At 44.9% G+C, this 19,717-nt stretch overlaps 2 protein-coding genes across 2 annotated transcripts; one reads left to right on the plus strand and one right to left on the minus strand.

Annotated features, from left to right (window-relative positions):
* Positions 1-3,207: 3,207 nt before the first annotated feature.
* Positions 3,208-5,101, minus strand: PtA15_10A182 (uncharacterized protein; the record flags this gene model as incomplete). Its single annotated transcript, XM_053160333.1, has 2 exons — positions 3,208-4,321; positions 4,410-5,101. 2 exons carry the CDS (start codon positions 5,099-5,101, stop codon positions 3,208-3,210), a joined length of 1,806 nt encoding a protein of 601 aa, XP_053024318.1.
* An 8,114-nt stretch (positions 5,102-13,215) lies between these two features.
* Positions 13,216-15,453, plus strand: PtA15_10A183 (uncharacterized protein; the record flags this gene model as incomplete). The annotated part of the gene is made up of 7 exons (XM_053160334.1): positions 13,216-13,344; positions 13,422-13,965; positions 14,022-14,121; positions 14,184-14,363; positions 14,438-15,163; positions 15,261-15,351; positions 15,430-15,453. The coding sequence occupies 7 exons, from the start codon at positions 13,216-13,218 to the stop codon at positions 15,451-15,453; spliced, it is 1,794 nt and encodes a 597-aa protein (XP_053024319.1).
* Between the last annotated feature and the right edge of the window lie 4,264 nt (positions 15,454-19,717).

Consider the following 19,717-nt stretch of genomic DNA (forward strand, 5'->3'; position numbering starts at 1 on the left):
ATGAACAATGTTTTACACACCCAAACAGTGCAAAAATTTCAGTAATTCTTCAATGTTGCATATTATTTGAGCTTTTAAACTATTGGCAATGATGTTTTTTCACCAGAGAATGAAATTTAAGGGGCGGGCGGAGGGCTCATAGTGTCAGCCTTAGAGTCAACTCAGCTGACCTAAAGTCTGCCTTTTTCTACTTTTTACATATGAATTAATTTATATCTTTTTTATCTTAAGAGATAACCTTGTTTTGACTTCATATTCTGTTTCCTCATGCAATTTTAACCCTAGTTACAACTCATCAATTCCTTGTAACTATACTCCTTCCCTGAGTTATTGAGTTGTGACGCGCATGCGCAGTTGTGACGTGTCAGCGCTACCAGGCGCGCCAAACCACATGTACATATGTAAATTACATAAGCAAACTGTGAAAATTTTCGTAGTCAGGATCCCCCTTGCCTGAGGCGGATCTACAGACTTCAGCACACCAGAACCACACCCCAGAGAACCCCAGGATCACCACCAAAGAGATTACTACACTCCCAGTATACCTACCGTCACAGGCGCCTAGGATATTGACAGTAAGTAACCTCTTTCACTGAACCTTGTTTATCTCAGAGGTACAACTCTGTGTCTTGCTTGATCTTCTCTTTTCTGCTGGTTTTTTCTTCTTCTTGATCACAGGGCTGTCCCTCCAAATCTACTGGCCTTTGCCTCTATCTTGATCACAGGGCTGTCCCTTATTATCATTTGGCCTTTGCCTCAAAATCTAGGTTCAGGGCTGTCCCTCAGGTTTCCCTTTAAGAACCTTGACTATCCAGAAGGAAGCTGAAAAATTGTGGCTGGATTAAACTTATCTAATCCAGATACCCTCCTGAGAGGAAGCTGTAGCACTTCTTAGCACAGATTAGCAGCACTCTTCTGAAGAGTAGCATTGCCAGTGGATGTGCATTCCCACTAGAATAACCTAGTACTTCTCTTCATCTTGATCCTGCTCTTTTTTCTCTTTTCTCTTTCTCTCTCTCTCTTATAGTTGTTTTTTCTTTATCCCAAGAAATCCAACTATTGCCCCCCATTTCTTGTGTCCTGCTGTCACTATAGAGACTCAGGCTCACACATAGGGGGGTTCACAATTGAATTTGATAAAACTTTGGAGGTTGTTTTAAGGCCTTTATGAACATAATTTTAAAATTTTGGCAAGATGTCCAGAAAAAGGTGTGACTGATCAATCAGTGCAATTGATCAACTTTTTAAAAATCTGTTGATAAACAGGTTCAAATGGGTCCTAAAGTTTCACAAATTTCAATTGTGAACCCCCCTATTAGGGGGGTTCACAATTGAATTTTACTAAAATTTGTAGACAAATTTAAGGCCTTTATTAACAAAATTTTAAAATTTTGGGAAAATGCACAGTAGCAGGTGATACAGATCAATCGGTGGAACTTTTCATTTTTTTTAAAAAATGTTCATAAACACCTTAAAATGTGTCCCAAAGTTTTGTAAATTTCAATTGTGAACCCCCCTATTGGGAAAATGACTGCCAACTGGATAAATTCTTGCATAAAAAGCAAATGATATGTGGAAAAAAGTTTCATCAATTGTGCTGATTTAAGAGGTATTATTGATTTTCCAGTGGTTTTGCCAATTGGATACCAGTGCAGCAAGACAACCAGTTTTCTTGAGCTCCGCAGCGGCGCAGCCGCCTTGGCCTCTAGTTATAAGAGCATCTCCACCCGGGGAGGTAAACTCGGGTTGCTAAAACACCGCGATGGCAACTCATGTTTTGCATATAGCAACCCGCGCGGCTCTGGCACGCACCCGTGGTTGCTATAATATTTACATACGGAAGCACCCCAACACACTCCTTCATGACCCATTAAAAGCCCTATATATGTAGATGGTCATTGATAGCTTACAAAGCCGTCCATGACTATTATAACCGGTCGTTGATAGCTTGCAAAGCTATAAATGATATGACCAATTGTTGAGTGAAAACTATTGACAACCATTATAATTGGTCCTTGATAGCTTGCAAAACTATTGATTACTGTTAAAACCAGTCGTTGATGGCTTGCAAACCTATCAATGACCGTTATATCCAGCCGTCGATAGCTTGCAAAGCTATGGAACCAGTATAACTGGTTGTCCATAGCTTTGCAAGCTCTTGATGACCGGTATAACTGGTTGTCCACAGCTTTGCAAGCTCTTGATGACCGGTATAACTGGTTGTCCATAGCTTTGCAAGCTCTTGATGACTGGTATAACTGGTCGTCCATAGCTTTGCAAGCTCTCGAACCAGTCATCGATAGCTTGCAAAGCTATGGACAACCGGTTATACCGGTCATCAAGAGCTTTACAAAGCTCTTAGTGAGCGGTATAGCTGGCAAAGCTTTTGATGACCTGTAAAGCCAGTCGTCGATAGTCAAGCTCTCAATGACTGGAATACAGTCGTTGATAGCTCACATAGGTTGATTTTTTTTTTTTTTTTTATTACTTGTTGATGTAAAACTTACCTTATGGGTTTATGGTATTCAAAATTGCATAAGATTTTTTTACATAAAATCATAAACTGCAATTTTGGCTGGGAGATGTCACTTTAAGTTTTATGCATGCTGACATCTCCCAGCCAAAATGGGCTTTATGATTTTATGTAAACAGTGGCATATGCAATTTCGAATACCATAGTTGTTGTATGACATGTCTATGCACTTGAGTTGATGAGTGTTGAGGGGGGATGAGCCAGGAGGAGTTGCTATCAAGTTGCTATTGGGTTGCCATATGTAGCAACCCGATGCCGATTTTTACCTCCGGAGGCAAAATAGAAACTCATTTGCCACCCCAGGTGGGTGGTGTTTTTTGGGTTCGGGTTGGTAAACGCGGGATAGCAACCCGGTTTACCTCCCCGGGTGGAGATGCTCTAAGTTAAAAAGATGATAATATTAATACAGATCAGTAGATGTACACACAGGATGAAAAGAGGTCCAGAGAAGTCGTCGGAACAGAGGCCAATAGAGTGGAAATTGAAGAATTGTAGAGCAAGATAGAAGTGTGTTTCATGTTGGTTAAGAATGAGATAACAACAATCGTGGTGATAGTGATAATAGCTATGAAAAATGTGGATAAAAAATGATAAGAAATAATGGGACAGTTGATAATGATCAAGTTGTTAATACAAGCAAACAGAGATAGAGATATGTGTATGTGTAGCAGGGGTTATATATTAATGAGGTGCTCATGGCAGCAGTTAAGACTACAGATGTTCCAACGAATGGGGATGAGGTTATTATGATCGAGCTCGATCTTTTGATTTGGGGTGTTCGGATGAGGATCAGCAGGTTGGGATTGGTTGAGGGGCACGAGGCCGGCGTGTTGGTCGATAGCTCTGAACTGGAAAGCGTGTCTTGGATGGGGCCGGGTCTGGGGAAGTGCGCCGGGCTTCAAGGCCAGTCTGGAGATGCACAAGTCGCAGCGATAGAAGTATGCGCCCGGGTCTGCGAGGATCTTCTGGAGCTGGACGGGCAGGAGCGCTGCCGGATCCGGAGCCTGATGGCGAGGGGTGTGGGAGTCATGAGTGGGCGAAGACGGCCTGAAGAGGTCGTGTTGGAGGCCGTCGTCGTCCCCAATCAGGCTCTCCTCTTCGCCCTCGAGATCCTTGGTTATGCACATCTTCCGGATACAGGCTTCGAGCAAGCTGGGCAGCGGGGACGGCAACTTATCGTCCACTGGGACAAGCGTCCTGGCGGGCGGGGCAAAGTAAAAGACGCCCCGGGACTGCGAGAACCATCGGAACTGACGGTCGTCCGCCGCCATGATCATGTTCGGAGCAACAGAGGCGGCGACGAGAGGGGGGACGGATGAAGAGGGGGGCTTGAGCCAGGGATTTCCGTTCAGGAACAGCTTGCAATCGACGAGTTGGAGGATCGAGGCGGGCAGGAACTCGAGCCGGTTGTACGCCAGGTTGAGGACCCTCAAGCTCCGCAGATTGCCGATCTCGGACGGCAGTTCGGTGAGCTGGTTCGAGCGGAGACTGAGATTCTGCAGGCCTTGGAAATAGCAGATCCGGCCGAGCTGGGCGAACGCGCTCGAGGTCAGCTGGTTGTTCGAGAGGAACAACGAGGCCGTCGCGTGTGGTGAAAACGACACCAATGGCGCCGACTTTGCCCGCGTGATCGGCTGTCGAGCCCCCCCGCCACCGCTCATCCCCCCCGGATTCACCAGCTTTTCGATCATCGCCGTCACTTTCGCCTTGTCCTGCATACGTCCAACCACCGCTTTTTGCTCCTCCAGAAGCTTGGTAAGGTCTGGGATCGTGTGGAGCTCTTGGTTGCTGTGGATTGGGACGAACAAGAGGGAAGATCAGTATAACGCCGCCTGGAAATAGAGACGTGCGAAAGAAGAAGCAAGGAGACACTGACTCGAGATCAAGACACATATCGCCGCGGATGACCGCCCGCGAGAAGGCGGACGAGAAGCGAAGGTGGCTGTCCGCGCTCAGCATGGTCTCCGTCTCGTCCTTCGGTCGAACACGATGGATGGTGCGAGTCAGGTCTTCGGATCGGGTTCGCTTGGCGGTAAGCGTGTCCAAGCTCCTCGGGGGAGAAAAGAAGATCCCGCCTCGACGAGGTGGGGTGGAGAACGGAGCGGCAAAGGGGTCCGATTGCGTCGGCTCCCCCCGAAACCGACCGTTGTTTTCTTCTGGATCACCTTCTTCTTCTTGGGTATCTCTGATCATGGTATCGTCCACTTCGACCGCCATGCTCTTCGAAGTTGACGGCATTGAGGGTGCTGAAGAGGAGGCTATTGAGGGCGAAGCAAGGAGCAGGCTCTCGGGATTGCTGAGCATCCGCTTGCGCACTCCTCTGTCCCTTTCGCCGGCGAGAGAGGGCGAGAAGACGTTCTGTCTTTGCTTCAGGTCTAGCTGGGCTGATTTCTGAGTCGGAGTGGACGGGGGCGAGAGGTCGGCGGATGGGTCGGTAGCTTTCGCATGTTCGGCTCGCTTGATATGGTAGCTGTCGATCGACAGGGATGAGGGCAGTTCGCCCGGCCGGGCCTTGTAGATGGCTGCGAATGGGTCCGTTGTTGGGCTGGAGTGGGTCGACGGGGCCATATTGATGATGGGTGCTTGATGGGGGTGGGCAGTCAGGCTGTTTGCCGGTACATAAATAGGGGTGCGGTCGATCCAGTTGACCACGGCACACTCTCCGACGAGTCCAAGCCAGAGAAGACGACGGTGGGGGCTGTTTGTGGTCGGACTGGCTGCTGGTGATCGGCTGGGCCTTAGGTACCGCTGCCTGGCCGTCGTGGTCGCCGTGTGCCCCGCCAGGAGAGTGCTCGCGCCAAGTCCGCCGGAATAGGACACCGGCAGCCCCTGGCCCGGAACATCTCTTGCCTCTCCCGGCCCCGCCAAGACCGAACTTCCCGATCCGCACCACACATTCAATCCACTTCAACCCAATAACAAATGCTATTTTACCTCTGCTCGCACGTGTTACATAGAGAGTAGTGGTTGGAACTAGGACAATTCATATTGTACAGCCTTTTGCACCTGCTCCGGCGGGCCGCTTTTGGGGATTGGATGACCCGCGTAAATAATCTCCTTTGATCACACTTTTGACTTGCAAGGTCTTTTAAACAGTCAGGCTTGTGACAAATGGGTTGACTTGTTCAGACATGCTCCCTGGACCTCAGTAAGACACACTGTTTATGATTTTGCCACTCATCTCGCCGCCCATACTCTACATATTTATGTACAACAAACACTTCATGTTTGGGGTTCGGAATCAATTGGGTTGAAATATGAAGCTTTAAAACCTGCTCCAGCGGGCCGGCTTGTGAATGGTGGGTGTGTTGTGAGCCAGACGATGCAGTGGTCGCCAAGCGCCTGATAAAACTAGTCAGTCTGTTGTAATGCTTTGATTTTTTTTGCGGCAAGTCATTCAGATCAATAAGTACAAATCATTTCTTCAAAAATTTTAACCACTTACTCAATCTATCCAGTTCCCTGTAAGCACAACCACATAGAGTAACTTTTCTCTTCCTGTCCCTAGCCCCATAATCTCAGTAACTGGTTTTATGTTCCATAGATAGATTCCAAGGGCCCCAGCTTCTTGCATATAGCCAGCCAGGCAGAAAAACTATCAAGGCAAACTCCAGCTTTGTTTTTGGGACCAAAATCAACACCATCCAACAACTCATGAACTGCTCTGATTGAACTAACAATAGGCCAGACCTCACTAAACTATTCCTTGCATCAAAACATGTGGGTTGGGGCAATCCAAAAATTTTGCATCTTGGCATTCCTCTTGGTAGGTGGGAGTTCAAGTATGGAATTTAACCACTTGCATGGCAAGTCTTCTCAACCGCTGGTGACCTTGCCTTCTGTCACAGAAAATAACATAGGTATGTCCTTATTAAGTTTAAAATAGGAGCCAAGAAGAAACAATTTGATTTCTTCTAATCTTATGTGTTTCATTTTTCTGGAATATTTTGTAAGTCCCAACACCCGTCACACACCAAGGCTTGGGAGAAATTGGAGGTATGGTATCTAATTTATCAAATTTCTGATTCCATGATCATCTTTTTACACAAGGATATCTGCTCCTGGACTTACTGATATATGTATTTCTGATATTTTTACTTGATGGACAAGAATTGGTGTCAAAGTTGCCCAGCCAGAGCTATTAAAATGGAATACACCATTTAGCTATGAGGGAATGTAAACAGAAAAGTATTTCTCCATCCAACATTGAAACAACATACATACCACAAGGTATAAAAAAATCCTTGGCAAATTATATCTTTGGTGAACTATGCATCTGATGCTTATTGAAATGGTGAACATTGTTTCAGAAGTTAATCATTCAGACATAACTTCAAAGGGAATTTGCCACAAAGATGAATTGACCGTTCATCCCAAAGGGGTTAATATTGAAAAATTAAGAGGTGTGTACACTTATTACCACAGTGCCAGTAATGCCTCCTTTTCTGATGAAGTCATTTTTTTATGATCACAGAAATATTGAAGATTGAGCGGCATCAAAAAGAAATGACAAGAAAGATAACCAAACTTCAGACCAGATTTTTGAGCCTAGAAAGCATTATTACAGAAGATCTTCCTGAGCACATCAAAACATTGGAGAATATTGTGAAGAATCTTTATGATGGAAAGATCATTCAAATCCAAAAAGGTGAACCATTACTACTTAGAGAAGGAGAAGATGTTTTGCACAATCCCCTTTGGGATAAAATACTCTTCTTTGTGATAGAAGATCCCCTCTCAGTTTTTGAGAAGTCTGTGAATGGTGTCAATTTGAATCCTTCAACCATTTCAGAACACAAAGCAAGATTAGGAATTTCACATTGGGCTGACCTGATGATTGATTTATTTCATGACCTGAAAAAGCTTGAACTTGTCTCCCCAGAGACTCTGGCAGAATTTGCAGAAAAAGATCAAGGTAAACTGTTTGCAAGCTTCATTACTGCCAAATACCCTCAAGATGAATTTCCCAGCACATATATCAACTTTGATCTCAGAACAAGCATTTCTGAAGACCCTGAACTGGAAAATAGCAAGCTGAAGGAGCTTTTGGAAGGTGAGCCTCTTTTTGTGAGTATTTAATGATATAATTGAAAAAGCAAGGCATTAATTTATCCATCTTCTTTCTTTATTACAAAAATGGCAGGTTTTGATGACAGAGGTTGGGAGCAGGTTGAATTCCAAGTACTTTGCAATAGGCTTGCACATCAAGAGCCTGCACCTTCATTTACTGGTTTTGACCTTTTTGAGTCAATCAGGGAAGACTTTATTGCAAAAGCATCACCAGAGAATTCCTGCTCAGTATCTGAAATAGAAATCCTCTTAGAAACAATAATCAGCCACATTGCTGCATTCAAATATAGAAGAAATGATGCAAAAAAAGCACTCACCCATTACAAATTGCTGTATGACATGTTAAAAATGATGCTGAGAAAATATCCACAGGTGCTCTCCGACAGCTTCAAACAGTCAATCAAATTTCGTCAACTTTGGGTCTTTGAGGAAGTTATTTTGATGATCTCAAGTGTCAACCAGTTTGAATACAATATTTTCAAGATTTCAATACTGCATACAATCTACAAAAAAGGAAAACTAGTGCCTTCCACTAAAGAATTAAACTTCAAAGATCAGGATGATAAACTAAAATATTTTCAGATGAAACCAGAAATGGCAGATTTAGCAAGACACATAATAGAGGGCCCAAAATACCTGACTGATTCAAACAAAGAGAGAAGGTTTTCAAACTTTTATTTCAAAAACAAATACCAAGATTATGACATAGAACAGGGAACAAGCGTTGTAATCTCAAGGCTCTTTGATCAAATCTCAAAAACACACTATCAAGAAGCAAAACATTTTTTTTTTGCAGAAAGGAAAGGAATTCCCTGAGTATTTGAAGAAAATGATTGATGAGCAGTATATGGCATATCTTACTCAAAAGGAGAAACTTAAAAAGTTCAAAAATGGAGCAAATGAATCTTTCTTACAAACACTTGATTTATTGGAACTATGTGGACTACAAAATTGTGTCTCCTTTGAAGAACATAGCAAGGGTGGTTTTGAGAAATTTCACAGTTTATTTACTGACCCAACTAGAAATTGAAAAATACAAATTCTTGCTATATCTATGCTTAGATTCTTCATTTGTAGATTGGGTTGTGTTACCATCTTCAGATTTGTTCTATTGCACTCACATAAAATATTCAGTGACATGTTTCATGTAATGTGCCTGCTGCAGAAACTGTGAAAGGAGGACTTTCCTTATTCTTACATAATATACTTGCAGTCTACCTATAATTGGGATTATTCTCTGCTTTCCCAAGTATTTTTTTTTCCATTTCATCATTCCTCTACTCACTTTTTTGCCCTTTTATTCATTTCTTCCCTGCAAACCATGAAAATTGATGTGAATGGATGCTATTTGATATTTAGTAACAAAATTCCTGTGGTTATGGTGTCACTAAAATTACTCCCCTTGAATGAAAATGAACCCTTTTAAATCATCAGGGGGTCATACCACCTTTCCCTAAGTTTATGGTTGTAGTAAAGGCAGGGCTTCATGCAACGTTGTAACCGCTGCGCTGCACTAAAAAAAGCGGTCATTTAGCGCAGCGCAGCGGTCACACCGCTACATCCCAGAGGCATGCAGCGGAAGCAGTTGAAAAACCGCTACGCGAAACAATTGACCGCTACCCACCAAGCGCAATTAGCAAAAGCGCAGCGGAGGTGGAAAGCCGCTGCGCTATTGCTAATTTAGCGGATAGCGGAATTATAATGTGTGTTGAACCTCTTTTAACATAATTTAAACCACTTTTGTCCTTATTTTTCAAACCGCTGCGCTACCGCTGAAATGCAGCGGTTCAGCGCCACGTGCCCGCTTTTTTAGCGCGCTAAAAATCATCATTTTTTCAAGGAAAACCAAAAGCGGTTACAGAATTGCTTCATGGCGCAGTGCCACCCAGTCCCCTCAGTTATTTCATGGTGTCAGCTTGATTTTTTTGTTTGGTGGATGTGAAGGTAAGGCTGAAATTCTTGTTGCTGGATATTCAAAAACCCCTGGTGTGTCAAACCCCCGCCATAAGTAGGCTTTCCCCCTTGAGGTTGCAAGATGTCAAACCTACTGCAAGTTTTTCATGATTCAAAACATACATATCTTGAGATTTCTTACATAAATGAGCCTGCATGAGTAAAACATGCTGTATGCGGCTGTGTGTTACAGCTCAGGCACAGCATACTGTATATTCAATCCATCTAGCCCCAGGCTTCCTCCAATTAGATTTCTGATTCTCCAGGCTAACAGCTTTTCTCTCTTAAATTACTTCTGTAGGCTTTAAACCATAGTTCTTTGGGAATAGACTGTCTCGTCTTGCAGTGAACATTAGTAATAGCATTGAAAATGCCTTATAGCTTGCTACAACCAGTTATCTTCATAGCAGTTCTGCACCAGGGATGCCTCCTGGGAAACAGGCTTGAAAAAAGAATGGAAATTGTGGAGGAGGGAGGGTTTAAGAGTTGGAAAAGTGAGTTTTCTCAGTGGAATCAATTGTTAACTCATATTCATGAGTGCCCGCGCTGCTTTAATCCTGCACAAAAACGGAACAGGTGCTTCTGGTCCAGGGCCATCCGCATCGTTTACAACCGGCGACAATCCATTGGTCAGCAGCCTGATATCTGGCATATGGACCGTAATTGCTAATAATTCTAGTATATACATATAACACTTGTCACCCCACAGGTAAATCCGGCGATTGATGCATTCACACAACTAGGAAATTTTAGAGAAACTGAAGTTGAGTCAGTTTTGCTGGAGAAAAGACTTGGGATCAATTGGTGCACTTTCTCTGAGTCTGGGGAAAGTCAGAGTTGCTTTTCTAAGGCAGAAAATCTTCTTGGAAAGTTGAAGGACCAGCTGAACTCGGAAAAACCGGGACAACAGTCCCAAGAAGTAGAGATTGACTTCGTCAAGGCCGCGTTAGAAATGCTTTCTGAGATGTACATGAACGACCTGCTCACAGAAGAAAATGTGAGGGGTTTCTTCAGGGACAATAGAACAATCAAGACTGTTGGAAAGCATGTCGTTCATGTTTATGGGGAAGAATACCCTAGCTTGTCCATGTTTAAAAACTTCAAGCCTGATATCGAATTCTTGAAACGGGACCCCTCCACCTCGCATTTACATTGGTTTTTAGAAAGTGAGCAAAGTATTATTAATGCCAATAGGTAGAGGAGAGAAATGAATGATACGACTTTTGTTTACTCTCGTTTCTAGTAACTGATAAACGCACTGAGGGACGGATTATTTATAGAGCAATGCAAACATTTTTTGGGAAAATAGACTCGCATCAGCCGGGGAAGGGTGAGGCAGCCTTGGAATGGAGACTATTCCTAAATGGTAAAAATTTTATGAGAATATTCCCATGGAAAGAGTCTAATTCAACTCACGAAAGGCAGATAAGTTACCTTGTCGAGTATCTGCGAACCGTTTGGCAGCAGATGTCTCGGACAAACAGCCGTCAAGAGTTTCTAGCCAGTTTCTGGATTGTGCACTTTTCGATCACCTACGGCGCCAAGGATGTGTGGGACCAGCTCGCAAGCTCAAGCCCAGAATACTGCAAGGGGTTCAAGGACCAATATGAACTGATCGAAGCTCTCCTCAAGAAGAACGAAATCATCAACCGTCTTCTTGCCAACTCTTCGCGGTTCGTCTCACGCGACCATAAGATCTTTCTCTCGGATAAAGAATTTCGTCGATCGTGGTTCCAGCCAGCGGCCCAGCCCGAGGGAGAAGACGCCGAAATTCTTGCCAAGATGCAAGCTCGCTACGAGACATTGTTGGCCTCGGAAGACATGAAGCCATGGTATGATAGCCCCGCATTTGTCTCGATTGTGGAGGACTTCACTCACCCGAAATATTTGATGAACGAATGGCTTCAAGGAATGGAAGTTGTAATCGATAATTCAGGGGGCTTATCTCAAAGCTCTTCGGGACATCATGAAGCGTGTAAGATTCCACAGAACTAAGAGGTATATTTCATTATGAGAAAGACTGGTCTATCTGACAGGCTCAGAGACTTAGAGAAAGAATGAAAAACAAGCTTTACCTAAGAGCGGAATCAGGGCCGGCTCTGGTAAAGGGATTGGGCTGTTGGGCAGCTATACACGCGCAGTGGCGGTTGAGGGACAAGTACGTCTGGTATGGTCTGAGAACACTGCGCAGAGCGTCAGCGCTGAGACTTCAGTGAGTGAAGCTGTAGAGAAAGATGAGTTCTCTTACGGGGACTCAGTAGGCTTAGCGCTCCACACTTTAGCCAATCTGAGCTATGAGGTTGCAGGTGCTGCCGGCTCCTGCTATGTACGCGGTGCTCCGGTCAGCTTCTGACAACCCTGGTTGGACTCTGCAGCGCAGGACTTACCTCCGTTAACGGGGTGGGTGATCCTGTCGCTGAGGCTTGGACCTAATCGGTCTATGGCTTCGGAAGTTATTGAACTGTATCAGGAGTTAGAGTCCTGTCAGCGTAACGTTCCTAGCTGTGACAATCCTAGCATCTCGACTTACCTTGTAGGTGTCTGAGTCTGCTTAGGTCGCTTAGGCACTCCGTCGATTGCTGACGTGGCTGGTTTGGAGCAGAGGATTAGCGTTAGCTTAATCCTTCTGCCTGGGAGCAACATGCATATGCATGTGCCTAAGAGAAGCGCGGACTCCAGTCCCCCTTGCGGGGTTAGGGTTTAGTTCCTGCTGCTTCCTGCGCTCAGGGCCGAGGCCCGAGTCTTGACAAAGCGCTCAAGAAGCTTGCAGACATGCCTCATGATAGTAGCACTAGACACGCTCCAAAAAAAGTTGCGGGCGGTAATCTAAAGTTCAAATTGTGGCACAAGCTTGAAGATAAGTTACACCGGATGCAGAACCTTCTTCCTCGCCGGGGCGCTTCATCCAGGGCTCACCAATAGCACACAGCAAATGAGTGGCAAATTTGACAATTATCAACTCCAGAAAACAAAAAAGGAGAGCCAGTTTTCAATGTTACTGGATTTATTTATGTAGAGAAGATCAGGAATGAGAGGCCTCTTGACCAAGAGTTCATGTTTCTTCTTCTCTTCCCTTCGCTTCCATAGTTATTGGTTCTTGATATTCCCAGAACTAGTTGTCCATGCATTCCTTTTTGGACACACAAATATGGGCAATACTCACATTTTGATTGATTCGTCTTGTTATGTCCAGCAGTTGTTGTCCATGATGATGTGGCCAATATTCACATTTTGATGTATTTCCATGCAAAAAAAGCGTTTTGGGTTTTTTATTGTGGTGGTTATCCGCCATTACCCCAACTAGTGCACAATGGAGCGCAATGAGTCAATAGGACGGTTCACGTAGGGCCGAAATCAGCAAGACCGAAATAAAGTTTATCTCACGGTCCCAGCCAATTTGGCTGGGAAGGCTTGCTGATTTATAACATCAGCAGGGTTAAAAAATCCCTACGTGAACCGTCCTAATGAGAGGGAGAATAGCTGGCCAAGCCTGACCACTCTCGAGGGTGATCGGTGGTGCTCGGGTCCCCCTGGGTGCTGATCCGGGGATGGGTGATGACGTAATCAGTCGGAGCGAGTGGTCCACCCAAAGAATCTTCCAATTTCCTCCCTTCGCTTCGTCTTCGCCTTCACCTTCCTCCAGCGACACCCGGCCCACCATGCACAAGCGCCACCCCTCAAGCTCATCCATCCCCACCAGCACCTCCCGCACCTCCATCTCGCCCTCGAGGGCAACGCTCCTCAGCAGCCCACGCTCTCCCATCCATTCCCGGGCCAGCAGTCTACTCGTAAGCAAGACACGATCCTCTCTGGCGCTTGACTCTTCCTGAAGCTGATCTTCTGCTGCTTGGTCTCTGTATCCCAGTCACGCAGACGGCTGCTCGTCGTTCTGGCCATCTTGAGCACGGTCTTCATCCTGATCCATTTCATCAGCTGGTCGGGCTCGCCTATGGGACCTCTGCCGGGGTTCGCGACCCGGTCGGCGGGCTCGCGTCGGACGGATGCCTATCTGATCTCGGCCCGGAGACAGCGGCTGCTCCAGGGCGCCTCGACCTCGTCCGCCGGCCTGGGCCCCGCCAACTTCAGCGACCTGGCCCCGTTCACCTTCTGCCCGACCTTTGGCGAGACCGACGAGCTCGGACAGGTCTACGGCTCCCAGGCCTTGCTCAAGACCCGCACCCACGTCGGCTCCAGCGATCGCATCCGCAGGGTCATCAGGCGCGCCATGGCCGGCTTGCCCATCACCATCGGCATCCTCGGCGGCTCGATCTCCAGCTGCCATGGTCTGGACGCCACCGCGGCTCACCCCTTAGGAAACCCTATCGGCCCCAACTGCTATCCACACCGAATTTTCACCTGGCTCAACGATGTGTTTCCTCATCCGGCCAACGAGCTCACCAATGGTGCCTGTTAGTGCATCTCCCAACTATCATCTCCTTTCTCTTAGTTGACACATCTCTTTCAGTACGTCGAACAGGAACAGCCTACTACGGATTCTGCTCCGCCATGCATCTGCCCGATCGTGTGGATCTGGTGATTGTAGAATTTGATACTGAAGATCCACAGTAAGTTATTCCGAAACTCACCAATTTGCACAATAACTGAATCGGTTTATTTATTTCGAAAGTGAACCCGAGACGATCTCAACCACCGATCTGCTGATCCGTTCGCTTCTCCTTCGACCGGACCAACCAGCAGTCATCTTACTCGGCCACTTCGCCCCACAGTTCCAAAACGAACATGGATTCACGGGGCCTGAGGTTTGGCATTCAGCCGTCGCCCACTTCTACGATGTGCCTCATTTGACGTATGTCATCAGTCACTCCCACCTTTTACTCTGATTGGCCAGCTGATCGTCTGATGACCCCTGTGGATCGATAGGGTCAAAGGTCTACTCTACGAGGAGTATCTGGCCAATCCTGAGAAAGTCTCGCAGTCGTACTTCATCGACCCGGTGCTTGCGAATGCTAAAGGACACGAGCTGTTGGCGGACACGGTGATCTCGTTCCTGGAGAGCGAGATATGCGTGGTATGGGACGAGGCAGCACTTGAGGCCGATCTGGCAGGACTGTCGCCCCCAGTCCTGGGGGATGCATCGCTGATGAGTGGTTCTCAAGCAAACACAGCCCCGAGTCTGTTAGGCGGCAAAGGGCTCCGGAAGGGCTCCGAGCCTGGAGCTGAGGGCAGCGACGAGTCGAGCGGGACCCTGGGGCTCTCGAAGACGGCCAAGGCGGGATACTCGAAGGTGCCCGCATACCGGATCCACGACAAGCCGCACACCTTGGCCGGCTTCCGGGAGATCAAGCCCAGCTGTGCCTCCGCCAACGACCTCATCAACCCGCTCCCCCAGTCCGTCTTCATCAACTCCGGATGGTCCCCCGTCGCACCCAAACTGGACGCCGAAGACGAACGACATTACTGGTTCTCTGAGCGACCCGGGAGCCTCATCAAGATCCCCCTCAAAGTTTCCGGCGGCGATATCGCCGTCTATTACCAGAAAGGACCCAAGAAAGACGGCTGGGGTACCGTCAAATGCTGGGTCGATGATAACGTTGCTGGCGCCGTCGAGATCCACGGATTCTGGGACCAGGACCACGCGAAGCCTGTGTAAGCAATCTTCAAATCAGCACCTATTCGGGAAAAAACGTCGGATTGATGGTTTTTTTTTTTTCCTTCCTCACTGGGATGGCTTCCGGTTTCACAGGATCTCGCAAGTCGATCGTGGCGTCGGAAAAGGCTCTCATTACGTGGTCTGCGAGTTGCAGGGCAAGCCCACCGACCAAGCCAAATTCAAAGTCCGCCAGCCCCTGTTCTCCTTCTTTCTCTCATCCGGGTAGAACGTCTAACTAATTTAACATCCATCCTCCTTCCAGATCTACGGGATATTCTCTAGTTAGACCAGCACCCATTAACCAAGAAGGACCACAGACCATATCAAGTCGGTCAGGTTCCACTGATGCATAGATAGTCGTGTCGATCGATACGCCCATCAGAGTTCCGCAAAAAATATAGAGTGACATAGATATAATGTGTACTACTGAACAATTCGCCTCCATATAATTTCCTTCTCCACTCCACCGTTTCCATCATCATCCACAGAAGCTGTTATTTATTCATTTATTTGTTTTTTTTGTTTGAGCATGAGTACATAGACACTACATACACCCCAAAACTGTCTTCAATCTATGTTTGTATGTTTGTATGTTTGATTGTATGAGGTGATGATAGGGGCCGCATAAGGTACATAGTCCTTCCAACTTTCAATCGAGAAAAGAAGTGTCCATGTGTGTGCTATATAGTCTTTCACATCTTTATTGTGTGTTTGCATATCGTGTCTTCTCCAAGTTGTTGTACTTTCCTGCATACAGAAAATAGATTTTTGCCTTTGGTATCAGGCTATATTGGGTTTGAAGAGACCTGCATGTTTTGGGGGCAGTCGTGCTGGAAAATTAAGCGAAGGCAGTCCTGTGCTGGATTGGTGATTTAGCACAAGGACTACCCAGATGTCGACTTGTTTGGATCTTCATGTGATGGTTTGAGTCTTGAGACAATGTTGATTGCAGAGTGAGAGGAGCGTACTGGTGCCTAGTGAGCCTAGTTTGAACCCCTTGTGGGCTGACAACAAATCAGAATCACCTGAATTTTGTCGGTGACCTTAGCCCCTACCCTTCGCCTTGCACAAACGTAAAACACCCACTAAAACCTGCAATCAATTTGGCTATATTTAAGATGCTCAATCAATCAGTCATACATACGTACATAAACAAATGATTTAATTTACACTGCTTTCAAATTTGCTACATGCACTTGTTTGAATGAGCTCATAATTATGTAATTATCATCAATAGGGTTGGATTGATCAAACTTGAGTGACATTGTCCTACTGTTACAGTGTGACTTGGCTGAATGTTTCCCCTGAGCCGCAGTCTCACACATCAAAATAAAACCAACAGCCTGCTACCAACAAAGAGCTAATCCATCTGCACATTTTCCTCCATACTGTTCCTATTTTTATCAAATTGAATCAAATCAAAGGGCTTACCACTCACACTTTTAAGCTTTTTTCCCTTTAGATTTGATCAGTCCACAGCAGCGCTGAAAAATAAAATCCAAGATGTTGTTTACTCCTACTGTGGTGGCTGTTTGTGCTACTATATTTGCTCTCATTGCTGCAAAGCCACCTCAAAACCTCAGGGCAGGTCTGAAAAAGGGTATGATTGATGAGGTGAATTCTCCCTTGATGTAAGTAAATCAAGCCACCTTTGAATAATAAAGATAAAAAACCAGTTATTCATTAATTGAATCAATTTTGCATGTCTCTCCAGTTCAAACCAAGAAAGGAATGCAGGTTATCGGAATTGTTGATAACAGTCAGTAAAGCTTGTCCTTCACCTTCATTTTCTTGTTTATGCCTCTTAGCAGCTCATCAGAGATGCTCAATAATGTGTGAGTAGAGTGGTCTGGTTTCCAATCAGTGTATATATGGAGAAAATTGTTTGATGCTGATTTCAGAGGGGTACCTTGGTGTCAAATATTCACCCTTTTGATGCAAATATATAGGAGATCCATGAATTATGTGGATGCTCAAGGCATGGCATACCCTGGAGTTAGAAAGTATTCAAGACTTATCTTATCCAACAATTGATACCAAATGGAACCAATGTTAATTTAAGCTTCCCAATATTGATTCAAGGTCCCCAAAAATTATGATCAAGGGATTGAGGAGGGTAGAACCAGGGAAGGGCTTGAGTGGAATGCAACGTTCAACACCAGAAGATAGAGTGAATGGGGAAGAAACTTCAAAATCAGACTATAACTTGTAAGATGGCTGTTCCATGACAGAACCAGATATATTTCAAGATTTGAATTAACTAACTGATATTAAATCTAATTGATTTCAGGGAAATACGTCTTGAAGCCTTGTACATTGTGGCAAGAAATAATTTTGGTGATGACTCTATAACAAATATAGATGAGGCAATGTGTGTTTTGTTTGGATCTCCAATTTTTCAATTGATCACATGAACAAAATATTATATACTGAAACTTCTTAACCTGCTTTAGTAAAATCAATGGCGGAATTGAGGAATTTGATCGAATCAGTACATTTCTTCTTCCTCTAAGGTAGGTAAGATTTCTAATTTCATGTTTATGGAAGAGATAAAAATACATTTGGATGATTTTTTTTTCTTTCAAAACTTAAGATTTTGGGGATTAGATTTTAAATATGGAATGGATGAGAAGTATATTAAATTCATTTCCTCTTGGGACAGGGAGGAAGGATTACTGTGTGTATCAGAAATTCTTTCTCCATAGAATTAAGCTACCACTGAAGCATTGAATTTGAAACAGCCATGTGGAAAAGATAATCAAGTCTTTGCACCCAGAGATTTCAAGATTAGAACTTTCTTATTTCAGGAATTTTGTATCACAGAACAAAAGAAATCCAGAACTTAAAGTTTTCATGTTTCAAGAAAAACAATGGTGGGATAAGGAAGATGAAGCCAAAGAAATTGTTGAAAGGTCATTTCAAGAATGGCAATCAGAAACCTCTAGCTCTCAAGCACTTCTGTTTCAATCTTCTCGTATCTGGGAATCACTTCTTGGTTTCACTGACAAATCCAAATTCTCATGTCTCTAGAAAACATCCTCAATCCAATCTCTTACACCCTTTTATCACATTTCCTGGAAAATGTTAGCCCATATATTCCTTTTTGAATCACATTTTCTTTTCTTCACCTTCAAACATCCAGGCCCCATTTCTCACCAATATATGTCAACCATAATAATATAGATTCTTGTTACACCTGAAAAAGATTTGGTGGACTTGCTCAGGTGTCACACGGGACTGAGGATGTCATGCAAAAATTAGATTATTATGCTTGCAATATATTGATCACAAATGGGACCTTGGTTTCTGACATAACTGTAAATTTTGCTATCTGTCTTGATATAATTTGACTTCAGAAGGAAAAATTCAAACTTATTTCCTGGTCAAAATAAATTGAGATTGAGGTTTCGCCAGCAAACAAGGCTTAGTCCTTGTGAATCAAGCCATTTAGGTCATAGGAAAGCCACCAGAAGGGAGTCATGCTTCACAAAAGGTAGAATGCAATAGATTCTGCTGTGATGAGTTCTCTGAAGTCAGAGGGGGAAAAGACTGGCTGGAATTGGATGGATGCCAATGAAACAGTGGATAGAACAAAAAAATAGATGAACACAGACTATCCCTCAGCATCAAGTTTGGCTGGCGGGTTCTGAACTGAGGTTGAGACTAGAGCTAGTTTTGCTCTGACTCGATGAGACGTATCCAGACCTTATATTTTCCAGTCCTCTCCTCGGACTCCTGGTTCACTCGGAGGTTACCATGATATGTATCAACAGATTCTCATCAGTTTCCATGGCCCCCCAATTCAACAAAAAACGCAACGCACACAACCTAGTTTGAGTGGGCCTCCTGCCTCTATCTAACCATAGGTGTTATCACAATTAAATTGGCGAGCCCCGTAAAATTGTAATCGGTCTCTTGTAAGATTACCACCCCGAGACCACTCTTTCCCAACATCGAAAAGTTGGCGAACCCCATAACAATTGTCAGTTTGCGTTTACGACGATGGAATTTTTCAAATTGTTGAAATTGTTCATGATATTCGACTTCGTCCATATTCACTTTGTTCATGCCGTATATGATTGCACTGCGGACAGAGGCCCATTGTGTGCAAGACCTATCACTCCTGCGGATCGCCGGAGACCCCGAGGACCAGGCATTTTACCTGGCGACACCATGCTTCGTGAGCCTTTTTTGTCCATGCTGATAATTTTGGATGTTGAAAAGTGCCTTTTGCCGTTGAGCGTTTTCTTTTGCCCCGAAGAATCATTGACAATCTTTTTCTGCACGGATCTGTTTATATGCACTCATGCAGTCCTCAACCCGGCTAAGGATGGCACAGGCTGGACTTGTGATGGCATAAAAATTATTCGTTCAGATGTAGGGATGCAAGAGGTCTGCTGCACATGGAAGGAATCAGACCATAATGTGTGTTTGTCCAACTGTTTCTGAAAGCTTAGCGACGGATTCCTTTGTAGTTCGAAAACTAACATCTCTTGCACTACAGACAGGCACTTCTGCGCAAAAGCAGTTTGATGATGCTTGTTGTAAGG

Source organism: Puccinia triticina, chromosome 10A, assembly GCF_026914185.1.
Source record: "Puccinia triticina chromosome 10A, complete sequence".
Taxonomy (NCBI): domain Eukaryota; kingdom Fungi; phylum Basidiomycota; class Pucciniomycetes; order Pucciniales; family Pucciniaceae; genus Puccinia; species Puccinia triticina.